The sequence below is a fragment of the Gorilla gorilla genome, chromosome 7 (genome assembly GCF_029281585.2).
Source record: "Gorilla gorilla gorilla isolate KB3781 chromosome 7, NHGRI_mGorGor1-v2.1_pri, whole genome shotgun sequence".
Classification (NCBI taxonomy): domain Eukaryota; kingdom Metazoa; phylum Chordata; class Mammalia; order Primates; family Hominidae; genus Gorilla; species Gorilla gorilla.
Window position 1 is genome coordinate 4,853,561 of NC_073231.2, and position 13,484 is coordinate 4,867,044.

Below are 13,484 nucleotides of genomic sequence, written 5' to 3' on the forward strand. Positions count from 1 at the left end.
GTGGCCTACAACCCAGCACTTCGGGAGACTGAGGCAGGAGGATCACTTGAGCCCAGGAGTTGGAGGTTGTACTGAGCCCTGATCATGCCACTGCATTCCAGTCTGGGTGACACAGCAGGACCCTGTCTCTAAAAAGATTTTTTTAATAAAAACAAAAAATAAATGGTCACACATTCCTAAAATGCATTAGGCTTTGCTGGGAGATGGCCCTTCTAGTTCACCATTGAGCTTAGCATTTGCTGCTGTTAAAATTAGAATAACCTTTATTCAGGATGTGCTCCTCCAAGATGAAACGGATGTCCGATTCTGGGAGCCGGAGGAACACGCTGCAATGCACTTTCAGACTCTGCAAGGAAGAGTGGGCGGGCACACAGAATCTCAGGAAGACGGTTCAGGGAGGCGGGGACATTCATCATGTGTTTACCATCGGCTCTGACAGCCCGGCTTGAAGCTTCCTTCTAAGGATAGAGACTGAGCAGAGACTCCGTGTGTCCTGGGCCTCAGTGGATAAAATTAGAATATGCAGGAGCCTGGGAAAATGAACCTATGACCCTGGGCACCTGGCAGACTTTAAAAGCGAATTCCAGGTACAAGTCTGTTTTTTTAAACATCTGTCCAAGGCTGCCATGGACCAAACTCCTAAAGATACCTTGTTGCCCTAGAAATGTCTCCAAAACTCAATACCCCACTAGTTTTCCTACTCTGTGTAGAGACTTGGCTCCCACCTCCCTCAATTACATGACCTTCTTCCATCAAATCCACTCTCCACACAAAGAAGAAAACAGCACCTAATTCTGATGAAAACGTCTGGCCATGGGAAAAAGCCCTGCAGGTCCCAGCCTTGGCCTTAATGGAAGGCGGGGTTAGGGGTATGACGACCCCCGCAAGAGCTGTGCTTCACCTCACACAACCTCCCTGGTCCTCACTCTGGGTGAGGTAGAAATGCCACTGGCTCTACTTCCTGTTGATATGGGGACATTGATCCTCTCTAGGGTTGAGAACCAGGATTTAGACCGAGAAATGGACTTTATGGCCTCAAGGGAGAAACAAGCAAGAGCAGAGCAGGAAATGAACAAAATGAACAGGAGGGGACCACAATGGACAGTGGTTCACAGAAGAGGGCCTGTTTTAGAAGAAAGAAGAAGCCTCTTGGGTGTGGCACACAGGTGAGAGGAGCCATGGGTCAGGGCACCAAGGAGCCAGCCAGGTGAGCAGGACCCTTGGTTGCACAGGTGCCCCAGGATCTGCAAGAGGATTCTATGAAAGCGCATGCTAGAAGAGGCTGCAGGTGAGCCTGCCCGAGAACACCTCCCACACGAGTTGCCCCACGCTCCCCAGGTTTGGCCCCTCCCCACTGGCTGTTTGGCAGTTCCAGCCCTGAAGCCCCTCGCCCCTCCTCACAGGGCCTCCCACCATCCCCAACCCTGTCCTCACCCACCAGCTTCCTCAGCAAGCAATTCGTTAAAGTGAATCAATTTTAAAGAGTATTAAGTATGTTATAGCACAGATAGCACTCGCGTTACAAAAATGAGAAATCCAAGAACTGCAGTTCAGAAGGCCCAGCCCCAACCACACCCCCTGACTTTTCTCATGTAAATGGGAGGGCGTTTCAGAACCCCACTGGCACATGCTGCCGGGGTAGGGCTCCTCCCTTCTGCTTCCAGTGCCTTCTGCTCCCTGGGCCCAGTGCTCAGCCATGGGAGGAGCCAGTGCAGCTGTCACGCGGGCATCTCCTGTGGGCGTCTTGTGAGGGGGGCTGTCATGCGGTGGCTGCACAGGAAGCAGCCATGGTATCTGGGGCTGGGAGGCAGCCAGCACGGGACCCAAACCTGGGCCCTACAAACCCTGGTGACCATGTCCCAGTGGAAGCACCACCCTGGGCCAAGACCCTGAAACACTAGAGAAGCTTTGGGAAGGTGCTTTCATGTAGAATGGAGGGAGACAAAGTGGCTTCCTGGCACTTGGGTGGGAGGTGGCAGGGGCTGCATGCAGACCTGGGATGCAGGCCTGAAAGCTCCATCTCCTCCACCAAGAGCACCCCAGACCCCGACCTCAGCAGCAGGCAAGAGTTGGGGAGGATATGCCTTCAAGCTGATCGCGTTTTGAATACTTAATAGAACATGCTGCAGTCAGGCCAGGCTGAGGCCGGGCCCACAAGTGGATCCCGCGGAGCACAGCTCAGATCACTAGAGGCCCAGAGTAGGGAGTCGCCCAGGCTGCACTTGTGTTGCTGGCACAGGCCACGGCCTCCTGAGATGGAACTCAGGCCACCACACACCTTATGAGGGATGCCACCCATCCAGCCAGGGAAGGCCCAGACTTGACACAGACTTCCCAGAACCACACAGCACCAAACCCCATCAGGGCCCAGCAACTTCAAAACAAGCTCAAGGCCAAACGGCTGTCTGCCTTGGTGCAAAGATCCCAACTTCAGCATCTGACCCCAAAACCCACACCAGAGGGGGACCTCCCTACGGAAATGCCAGAGGTCATGGTGGCAGGTGGCGCCTTCCAGAAGGGAGCCCCAACGCTCTCACAGTGGCTCAGACCTGGTGCAGGCATGCCCCTTTCCTGCCGAGACTCTGGGGACGTGGCCTTGGCCTCGAGCCTATCTATCCTCAGCAGGCTGTCCCTGGTGGTCTGTGTGAGCTTCCCTGCACCTGTGATACTTTGCCTCATTCCTGGGAAATGCTGCATAAATACCCACAACTGAATGAAGGTTGCCCTTCCTCCGCACCTCAGCCTGCAGTCTCCCATCATCTGGTGTCATTCCATCTGCAACAGAACAAACTCATTCCAGGCGTTCAAGAGCGGGACTCTTGGACCTCACTCAGCATCTATAAAATGGGCACAGCAATGCCGGCATTGCAGGACTGTGCTAAGACCCCAGAGGGAGGCAAGGGCAAAGCACAGGTGTCTGACGGGTGTGGCGCAGGTAGGCGTCAACGCCTGCTGGGGCCCAGTAAGGCAAGGCCATAGGCTGGTGTTGCTGCTTTAAGCCCTGCCACCTGTCCCCTCCCTAAAAAGCAACAGGAGCTCAGATAGATGTCGCCTGAGCCCCTCCCAGCTGACTGCAGCAGCAGAGGCAGCCGAGCCTCCTCCAAAGCCCACAGGAACAGGGAGGCAACGTGGTCAGGCAGCCCTGCCACTTGTCGTTGTTTAAAAATTAGGTTATTTTTTAATAATCTAATAACAAGTACATAACCTAAATAAGAAATACTTAAAGTTTCATTGTGCTCACTTCTAGTTTTATTTCTGAGCTGAGGTTTTTTGGCAGAAAGTTTAGTTGAATCCTCAAACACAGCTGGCTGTATGAGCTGGAGTTTTCCACTTCAGGGAACTGAAATATATTAATTCAATCAAAAATAGTTTACTTCCTCAGGGGAAGTAAACTGATTTTGTTTTGTTTACCTCCCTCCCACCCCAGCCTTTCCCTGTGCCAAGTCATTGCCTAAATTTAATAGCTTGACATTCTGGGAGGCCAATGGCTGTCACCAGGGGAGGGAGGGGGGAGGTCAGCAAAGGGTGCATTTTCAGCTCACCGTGCTCAAGTTGAGAAGGAAAGAGACAGACCTGACACCTCCTAAGGCTTTCAACCCAGTGGAGTAGAAATCCCCAGACACTGCAACATTCCTGCCTGGCAAGAGGTCCCCTCTGTGCCTGAACTGCACTGAGCTGACTCCACGCTAGGCTGTGCCTGCTTCACAGTTTGGTAAATGTTGACTTCCCACGATGCCCACATGGAAGCTGCACCTTGAGGAGGAACATGATACACGCACACAGCCAGACAGCAGGACACCCGCGTGAGAGGCAGAGGCGCTTCAGAGATGGCACCAGCAGGACCCCAGGCTTCCAGTTGCTGCCTCGCTTCCCTGCGATCCGAGGTGGAGCTGCTGAGACAGCAATGGCATATCTATCTAGGAAGCACCACAGGTATACAAGCACCGTGTTTGTGAATAGTCAGTACTCTTTTCTAGTATTTTTTGACATACTCCAGAAAGATTAAAAACAGAGGTAAAATTCACCCCATAATTCTTTCATTTAAACATAACTATTAAAATTTATCATTTGTCACGTCTTGCTGTGCTTCTTCACAGCAGCAAGGGGGACACGCTCCAGCTCCAACGGGAACGTGTCTGCATCACCAGATGACCCGTGTTCTTGCGGCAACACAGCAGCAAAAGGTGGGTTTGCCTCAACAAAGGCCGCCAACACCAGTGCGCTAACATCAGATTGTCTTCTGTTAAAAAATACAGATTGCCAAGAAAAGCTGGCTTTTAATAAAATAAATGCATTGTTAAATCTCATGTTCTCAGGAGTCAACATAGCAGAGAAGTAAAAGTACAGTGTACTGATGATAGATAAAAGCACCAGGTACTGACAACAAGGAGATAAAATCCACATCCAAGATCTCAGAGACCCTGGCCCAGGAGGGCAGGTGGAACCGGGGATGGAAGTCCACAGCCGGTCCCTCACCTGCCAGCAGCATCATCAACTCTTACCCACCTGCCGATGCCATTTAAAAGTAAAACCTTCTTGGCTGTGGCTACTGGGGGCAGGTGTTCCCGCAACAGAGCCAGAAGCACTGCAGACATGGAGCAGTATAAACCCTTGCTGTGACCTGGAAGAGGTGATCCCAGTATCATGTCTCATCCTACTGCATCACATCAAATCTGCTCAGCAACTGCTCTTGACAGTACTTTGTTTTTTCCTTTCCTGCAGTACCAGGGAAAAGGGCACAAAAAGCCCAGAAACATGACAAGTGAGTGCATATAATTCAGTCAACCCTCACAGTCCTTAAAACCAAAAAACCCCCATGAAGCCTGTGCGGCTCCCCAGGCTGCAGGACCGGATCAGTGAGGCTGCCAGTACTCAGCGTGCTGCCGTTAGAGGGAGTCCCCCCCGCATGTTAACCCCCAGTAACAACAACGGGTGCTGTGCTGATGACCTCAGAACATGGCAGGCTCCTGGGCCATCGCAGTGACTCACAGCAGTCCTAAGAGACAGGCCTGCTGCTTCCTATCGTGCATGAGGAACAAGGTCTCTCAGGCAGAGCTGCAAACACCCACATGGTGGTGAGTCCAGGACAGGGCCTCACATGTGGCATCATCGCCACCTCAGGATGGGCAAAGGGATGCATGGCAGACAGGCACGCTGGATACTAATTGTGACCTTCCAGTTGTCAGGACCTGTACTGGTAATCCCAGTCAACATCACCTTCCATAGCAGTCTCTCTTGGCCCCCCACCACACAAGGGACCCTAGGCGGTGTGCCCCAGGGTGTGGCGTCCCCGCTGTCCCAGGGCTGTCAGCCCAGCAAGGAAGAGATGCCCCACAGAAAGAACATCTTGAACACAGCCATGACAAGAAGGACAATCAGGAAGCTCGGTGTGAGCATCTGGGCTTAAGGGAGGGCGGCTCCACGGAACCCTTCTGCTGACCTCTAAAGACAGGAGACAAAGGGTCATGGACGAAGTGGTGGTGATCAGCCCCTAACCTGGAGACTTCCACAGCCAAAGAAGCTACCAGAGAAACGTGTGGTGCCAGGTGCCTCCCACTCCGGGGCACATCACTCAGCCCAAATTCTCAGTGGGCTTCAGGATGCTGCCTGGGGGTGATGATATGGCTCTGAGCATGGACCCATCCACACCTGTCCGCCTGCTGCCTCGCTCCCAAGGCCCTGCATTCCTGCCTAAAGCTCACTGGAAATGTCGCTGTCTACACCACCACCATTATAAACACCCATAGCTGTCTTCCTGGAGGTGGCAGCTTTAATAGCAACTACACCAGTGAGTCCTAAATTTCTAGCAGGGGCTGATGAGCACCAGCTGTATTCTGCAAAGCCCCTCACCCACCCAAACCCTGTGCCTCCTGCCTTTAGCTCTCTATAATTGAAGTGTTTAAATAAACAAGAGCCTTTGGTTATAGCTATTCAAGACTCATCTAAGATGCAGAAAACCTAATCTAAGATTAGGAAGTGTTCAATATTTCACAGCTTCACCAATATCCTTCAAGCTTCACTATTTTCTCCTCAAAGCTCTCTCTGAGAATACCCTCACTTTATAAACAGAAAAGAAAGCCTGAAGGTCGGCAGCTGGGACCCCTCTCGGGGCTGGTGCTGCGGACCAAGGCCTCAGTGAAAGGGCCACACTGAGCAGCCGCAGAGTACTGCCGGGCGCCGTCTCTACTTGGTTACCAAATAACACAGCTCCAGGGTTTGAAATATTGAGCTGTCTTCTTTCAGTAGAATTTTACACTTCTGAACAACTGACAAAAGCTAGTTCACTTTTCTGTTATTAGCTAAAAGCTTAAGTTTTCATTTCCATATGATTGTTCCTTCACAATAGGAATCTCAAAGGTTCTCAGGTAACAGAGTAGTGCTTTTTCTTAAATAGGTGCAGTCAACTGGCTGGACTTGCAGCTTCCCTAACAGCAGACCAGTCCTGAGCCCAGCAGCCAGTGAGAGGTGGCGGTGGCCTGCCCCATCCCCCTCAGGGCTGCCAGCAACAACCAGATGCCAACGTACAAGGCCCCCAATGGCAGGGTGAGGGCTGATGGCCACTGCCAACCACTGACGGAGCCACCACAGCAGCTCTATTAGGTCTGAAGAACTAGAAAACAATAAATCACTTAAATCTGAGGCTGAACTGAGCATCATTTCATCTGATTCAGCCCTCATTTTGATGTCTCATATCCACAATTAGAAACAATTTTGGGATTACAGAACTGCAGGCCAAGAGGGGAATCACTTGTTGCTGCAGTCTGAATCCCCAAATGTTGATTCTGGCTGGTGCTGGGTCAGAGAGTTCACGTGGCAAGTCGCAGCCCGAGGCAGACACACTTTTACCAAGCAACACAGCACCTGGATGACAAGGGATACTCTGTTTCTGCTGGGGGCTGAGGCCTGCTCAGTGCATTTCTACCTCATCAGCTGGGCTATAACTGTTTTTCTACCAGAAGGAAAAAAATAAGCAGCAAGCGCTCTCAGTCATTCACCGCTGTTTAAACAACCTTTGGACTACTCTGAGCAATTTTTTTTTCCCCCCCCCCACAGGGCCTCACTCTGTCACCCAGAGTAGAGTGCTCTCTGCAGTTAAGCATTTTTTTTTTTTTTTTGGCGGGGGGGGGGAAATGATCAAGTTAATGTTGAGCACTGGAAAAATCATCTTAGCCAGCTGATCTCTTCAGAGCTGACTCAAGAGTGCCCTGCTGGCTGGTCTTTTGGTTGATCAAGCAAATATCAACTGAAGAATGACCAAAAAAAACCTAAAGCAAATTAATGGCTAAAACTAAATTGGCGGAGTGACAGAGGGCAGAATGTTTCCCTCACCTATGAGACAGCCAGAGGATGACCAGAATTACATGGCAGGTGTGGGTGAGAAGCTCAGGCTCAGGCTCTGAGGGCACCGGGCAAGACCGGGGGCAGGAGGAAAGGGGGGGCAAAGTGGGCACCAGTAACATCCATGCTCCCCAGCAAGGGTGGAGTAGGCGACACTGCAGTCCACACTCACCCATGAGGTCAGCGAGAAAGGCCAGGGAATGCAGCTGTCCAGGACGCGGGCCTGAGAAGAGGGATCCCACATGGCCCTGGGCCTCCCCGCAAAGCATCTGCACCCCAAAAACACAGCCTCAAAGGCACTGCAGGCTCCAGGGTCCTGTTCCCATGGGAGTGAACAGCACTCTCTAGAACACGCCACCGCTTTCTAAAAGAACTTGTTTCTAAGAGATGGTCATCTTTTTTAAAGATACATAAAAATGAATTGTTGCTACTATGTTCATTTTTCTCCACTTGAACATGAAGGAGTAAAAGCTTAAGGACAGAACTCATGAAATAAAGAACCAAAAACAGCAGCCGGGGTGCCCCGCCACACTGTTGCCCTCCAGAGTGGAGGGCCCTGCACCAAGGACTCAGTCACACACAGGCCATTCAAATACGCAAAAGACACATCTTGAAAACCAAGGTTGAAGTTGTTCATTTATTTGTGAAAAGTCTACATGTGTTGACTACATTCTAAAATGAGGCTAAATAGGAAAGGTGCCATTAGCTCTGAGTGATTAAAGCCATCGTAAGCAGATGCCAATAATCATGCAAACCAATAAGGAAAGAGCTTAGAAATAGTATTTTTATTTTTAAAAAACCTCAACATTAAGGAGGAACCCTTCTCTGAAGCACATCACTTTCCTATTAAAAAATAAAAAAAGTACAGTAGAAGGAGCACAGGACCACTCTCCTCACACAGGCAAGCTGTGTGTTTACACAATTCAAACACCCAGAATCAAAACCACATTCTCACATTAACTTGTGAAGATAATAAATTTGCTTTGATAAGTTCTTTCAAGAAAAGATAATTTTTCTCCCAAAGCACACCAATAAATATTTATATTAAAAACCACAGTTAATTTAATCAGGCACAGAAGAAAAAATCATTTTTACATTAGTCTTTGTAGATAAGAAAAATTTGATTTACAGTGCATATTCCAATCCCAATCTGGGTTTGTCCTCAAATTTTGAGAAATAGCATAAAGAACTATTTTGCCAACTGTGCGTCACAATTCTATGATTGACGTGAGTTGCAGGCACTTAGCGTTCCAACAGAGGCACGGCAACCGCAGCCATCACAGCTAAAGAGCTCCCCACAACATGGGCAGCGTCCCCATCTCCCCACACACGTGTGATTTCCAGAGTTTCAAACACAGTGTTTGCATTCCTGCGCAGCAAGACCATGTTAGCCAAAAACAAACCTACACTGACTTCCGCTGGAAAGTATTTGCAGAAGTCATGAAATGGTGTATGTTTTTACTATCCCAGCAAGCACTTCTCTAGGGAAAAGGACAGTTACGACTATTTACCTGAGGAAATTTAGAATTTGTCAACTTAGCTGTTATACTAAAAATTATGAACTTGTCTCTGTATTATGGAACAAAGAAAACCTCCACAACTTCACCATTTCAAGGTTCTAATACAAACTGGAATTTTTGTTTGAACACCACTTGAAGCATGTCCCCCTTTCAAGACTTGATAAGTAAACTTCTTGTTCTATTAAAAAAAAAAAAAGTAGATGACTGACGGAAGGCTAGATAGATGTAGACTGAGAGAAGACAGACATAGAGGACAGGTGAATAGATACGGATGATTGACAGGTATAAGTGATTGACACAGATTATAGATTTAGCTAGATGGATGCAAAAGTAATTGCTGTTTTTTCCATAATAGATGACAGATCAAGTAAACCTGTTCTATTAAAAAACATGCAGACACTGATAACACTGCAGTGTGTTCTGCCATCAGGCACACTCAGTTATTCCACAGGAACAAACGGAAGGAACATCCACACGCATGAAACAGCACAGGAGTGCATGCCGAGCAACTCAGGAAAGGGTTTTTGTCTTGTTTTTATGTGACGGGAATGCACAGTGTAACTGGAGGTTTTATTTTACTTTTAAACAAAAAAGAAAAATATACCTTTCCTTTCAAACCACTTTTATCTAAGATAGATATCTGCAGGACTTGCTGATAAGAGCCAACCTTCCAGGGACACATAACTGGCACCTGATACTGTGCAGGATCACATTGTCAAGGACAGTAAGCAGACAGAAAAAGAACGCGAGAGATGCTCTCAAACTGGTCGTCGGTTATTCTTGTGGAAGAAACACAGCTTCTTACAGATCTAACACCAATCACAATAGGCATCTCGCTTTGCAAGAACAAACATACGAGCCTAATAAAAAAGAGGCACTTCAGTATTTTATGCACAGTCTTAACTCTCTATAATGAGCAAGACAATGTTTCCTAAATGAAATTATCAAGTGAGTAAAATTTATCCATACTTCTTTAATCTGTAAACAAAAAAGCAAATGTTTTAAGAAAATAAAGGGACCGATTTAGAAGTTCAAAAGAGGTAAAAATAAAATTCCAAAAAAGAACCACTGTTACTATCCAGTGCACACACAAGAGGCTATTCCTCCCTCAGCAAAAGATGAACATGCATTTTAAGATACTGACATTTTACTCCCAAATATAACCTTTGCTTTTCCAGTATTTGTTTACATATTTGTTTAATAAGAACAAAGTTTAATTTGTCAAGTTAAACAAAATTTAACATAACTTTGGAAGATTCGTCTTACCTCCTGACTGTAATTTTCTAGCAAAAGAAAAGAACTGCATGACAGCTGCATTTATATGTGCTACATACAAGAAAAAGGTACGGAAGTTCTGAAACAGAACTACAACAGAGAGCAGCATGGAAATCATTTTGTGAGAAACTGCAAATCATTACTGCTGTATTATGGGAGAGCCTCAAACATTCACATCTCCAGTTTCTGCAAAACATGGACTGATAGGTGAATATTTCTGCAATAAGGCAATCAAATGTACAATCCCTGCATGTGTTCACCAAGGAGTCACAGTGTGTGTGAGAGTTCATTAAATAATGAAACAGAGGTCCAAATATGAAATATAGGCAAAAAGTAGACTCTCTATTCTTTCTAACACAGAAAAGACTCAACAGCTACATGGTATACTAATAAAAGGCCACCATGTCGGGGCACACTTGCCACGCAGCCCCCCTCACTCCGCCTCCTCCGGGCTGTCTGTCAGGTGGCCTTTACTCTGCCGTCGGATGCTCACCAGCCTCCCTGCTGAGCGCAGGCTCCACCTGGAGCTGTTTGCAGAGCTGGCCAGGCTGGTGTACTTGGTCGAGCCCTTGGCGTCATCCTCCCAGCCTGACCAGGATGGGTGGCCACCCACGGTGTCCTCAGGGTCAGCCGATATGTCTTCAAGAGCAAGTTTTGGAGGCTCCCAACCTTCAATTTCATCTGGTTTTTTAGACTGTATATTCTGTTTTAAAACCAAATTGTCCCAAAATCCAGATTTCTTCTCTGCCTTCAACTCTTCTTTTAATCGTAAGTTAGTTCTATAGGAGATGAAAGAGTTAGGTGTTGGTGACCCAGGTCTTAGGGCCTCAAGATGTATCCATTTTACAAACATAAAATTCTTTAAAATCTTAAAAAATTGTTTAGAAAACTAACACAAGTCTATATGAAAAGTTTCAAATATTAAAATTAAGGAAAAATTAGTCACTATATGTTGTTAATGAAGTGTGTAAAAGCCACATTTTAGGACACCACTTGGCAACACATAAGCAAAGAACTAGTTCTGACAAGAAAGAAGTATTATCACACAAGAGAGATCCTCAAGGCAATAGGAAGGTGGTACTCAAGATTTTGAGCAAATCAGATCTATGAGAATCCAGGGTCTAGATTAATAAACAAGGGAAATCTATTCAATTTATCAAATAGGTTTTCAATTGGATTAATATAGCAAGGTAGTGTCAAGCATTTAGTAGGTAATTTACTCAACAAAAATAAGAATTCAGAACACCATCTACTATAAAAAGGAAATGGTAGCGAGCGACAGCTACTGAAGAAAGATCCTCAACTACTCTTCACCCTGACTGTCCGCGAGCATCGCCTGGGAACATTTTTAAGAACACCAGTGCCCAGGCCCTCTCCTTCCAGATGCTGAGTATTAGCAGGTCGCCTGACAACCAGGGAACCAGTTTACCCATCCTCTACAGATGAAGAATGAAGGTGAAGTCACAGCTCCGCCAGAGCACGAAGGGCCATGTGTCTGTCCTCAGTGCACAGAAGTGCAGAGAAGCAGACCGGGGGCCCACAGTCCTCAAACAAAAGCCAACTCTGTACTTGTAAACTCACCAGGACTCATCTTCTAATCAAACAGCTTCCATAACACGGAGCAAATATGCCATTGGTAATATCATTGGGTAGTCACTGAACTTACATTTACAACTTTACACTTTTTAAAAATTCTGAAACACTGTTAATAAAGTAGCAAGGTCAGTTTAAATTTATTCAATTTTCTAAAATCTTTTACAGTTTACCAGTCAATCCTTTGTATTTTTAACAGTGGTTTTTTTGGTGGTGGTTGTTTTTGTTTTGTTTTGGTTTGGTTTTTTTCTGAAACTACTAAAAATCTTAAGTGAGGCTACAGGCTGCTTTAAGGCTAATAAGTTCAATTTATAATTCTAAGCTATTTTCCACTTTTCCATAACCTTTCAAAATGCCAACAGAGACCCTCATGACCTTTTATCCAAAGTACAGTTTCTTTTTTTTTTCATCGAACAACACAACTCATTTCTGTTTTTTATTTATTTATTTTTTTTTGAGACAGAGTCTTGCTCTGTCGCCTCCGTCTCCCACAGCTTCAAGCAATTCTCCTGCCTCAGCCTCCCCTGTAGCTGGGATTATAGGCACACGCCACCATGTCCAGCTAATTTCTGATTTTTTTTTTTTTTTAGTATAGACGGGGTTTCACCATGTTGGCCAGGCTGGTCTTGAACTCCTGACCTTGTGATCTGCCTGCCTTGGCCTCCCAAAGTGCTGGGATTACAGGCATGAGCCACCATGCCCAGCCCATTTCTGTTTATTCACAAGGGATGGATGTTAACTCCGAAGCACACATCATGAAGTCCATGACCGTCTGCCACTCAACAGGGACAGATGGAGTGGGGAGGGAAACAGGGACTCGCCGCGCCCAACAATGCCTCCAGTTTGATGGCATTTATGTCATCAAATCTTCATTTCCACCTCCTCAGTGACTTCCTCCCTCTCCTGAAATGATCATTTTCTTACACAGTTGTGACTTACCCTTTGGACTTGGGAGATTTACATCTTTCCAGGAGATGCTGCTCATCATCTTTGTTAAACAGTGAAGTCACTTCTTTCCAACCTCGGAAACTTGCTCCCTGAACCTAATAAAAGGTTAAGAAAAATGTCAAATCTGATGTCATGAATCAACAGAATTCCGCTTTCTACTCCAATAACCATGGAGTTGAAATTTAGAAAAAAGAACTGGCAGAGCTTACATCTTAGCTTTCCATACCTGTGCGCACATAGTGTACTGCCATTAGCTACTAGTCATCTCAGCTGTTTTGGTATTATGGTCATAACAGCTTAACAGCTTATCAGTGATGCTGAGTAATCTAAATTTAGTATTAGACTAGTCAATATTTTACCTAAAAAAGCTTATGAAAGTGATGCTTAAAATCAGACAAAGCTTCCCTCACAAATAAGAATTAGGTCTCCTTAAAACTTGGGAGATTGGACTGGGCATGGTGGCTCATACCTGAAATCCCAGCACTTTAGGAGGCCAAGGCAGGAGGATTACTTGAGCCCAGGAGTTCAAGACCAGCCTGGGGAACAAAGTGAGACCCCCTGTTGCTACAAAAAATACAAAAACTTAGCCAGGTATGGTGGTGCAAACCTGTAGTTTCAGATACTCGGGAAGCTGAGGTGGGAGGATCACTTGAGCCCCAGGAGGTCAAGGCTGCAGAGAACTGTGATCTCACCACTGCACTCCAGGCTGGGCAACAGAGCAAGACCCCATCTCAAAAAACAAACAACAGCAACAACAACAACACACATAGGAGACTGACCTTTGAGAAGGTTGTTACAAGAGGTCCCCTA

The 13,484-nt window shown here is 46.7% G+C and overlaps 2 protein-coding genes across 10 annotated transcripts in view; one reads left to right on the top strand and one right to left on the bottom strand.

Moving 5' to 3' along the window:
- The window catches only part of FBXO25 (F-box protein 25), a 104,842-nt gene that overhangs the window by 75,301 nt on the left and 16,057 nt on the right, over positions 1–13,484 (top strand). For 3 of the 4 annotated variants that reach the window (XM_055348001.2, XM_063709008.1, XM_055348002.2), the window contains one exon: positions 272–9,054. The exons of the other annotated variant lie outside the window; for it this stretch is intronic. In XM_055348001.2, the coding sequence (XP_055203976.1) occupies positions 272–436 (165 nt within the window). In that variant the 3' untranslated portion in view covers positions 437–9,054. Of the gene's footprint in view, positions 1–271; positions 9,055–13,484 lie in introns of those variants that run through there. 4 annotated transcript variants of the gene reach the window in all.
- TDRP (testis development related protein) overlaps positions 7,962–13,484 on the bottom strand; it is a 53,770-nt gene continuing 48,247 nt past the window's right edge. For 5 of the 6 annotated variants that reach the window (XM_055348016.2, XM_031013647.3, XM_055348015.2 and 2 more), the window contains 2 exons: positions 12,666–12,769; positions 7,962–10,912 (listed from right to left, as the gene is read on the bottom strand). In XM_055348016.2, coding sequence (XP_055203991.1) covers positions 10,567–10,912; positions 12,666–12,769 — 450 coding nt within the window. In that variant the 3' untranslated portion in view covers positions 7,962–10,566. The remainder of the gene's footprint in view (positions 10,913–12,665; positions 12,770–13,484) is intronic. The other variant, XM_031013648.3, reaches the window with a different exon arrangement.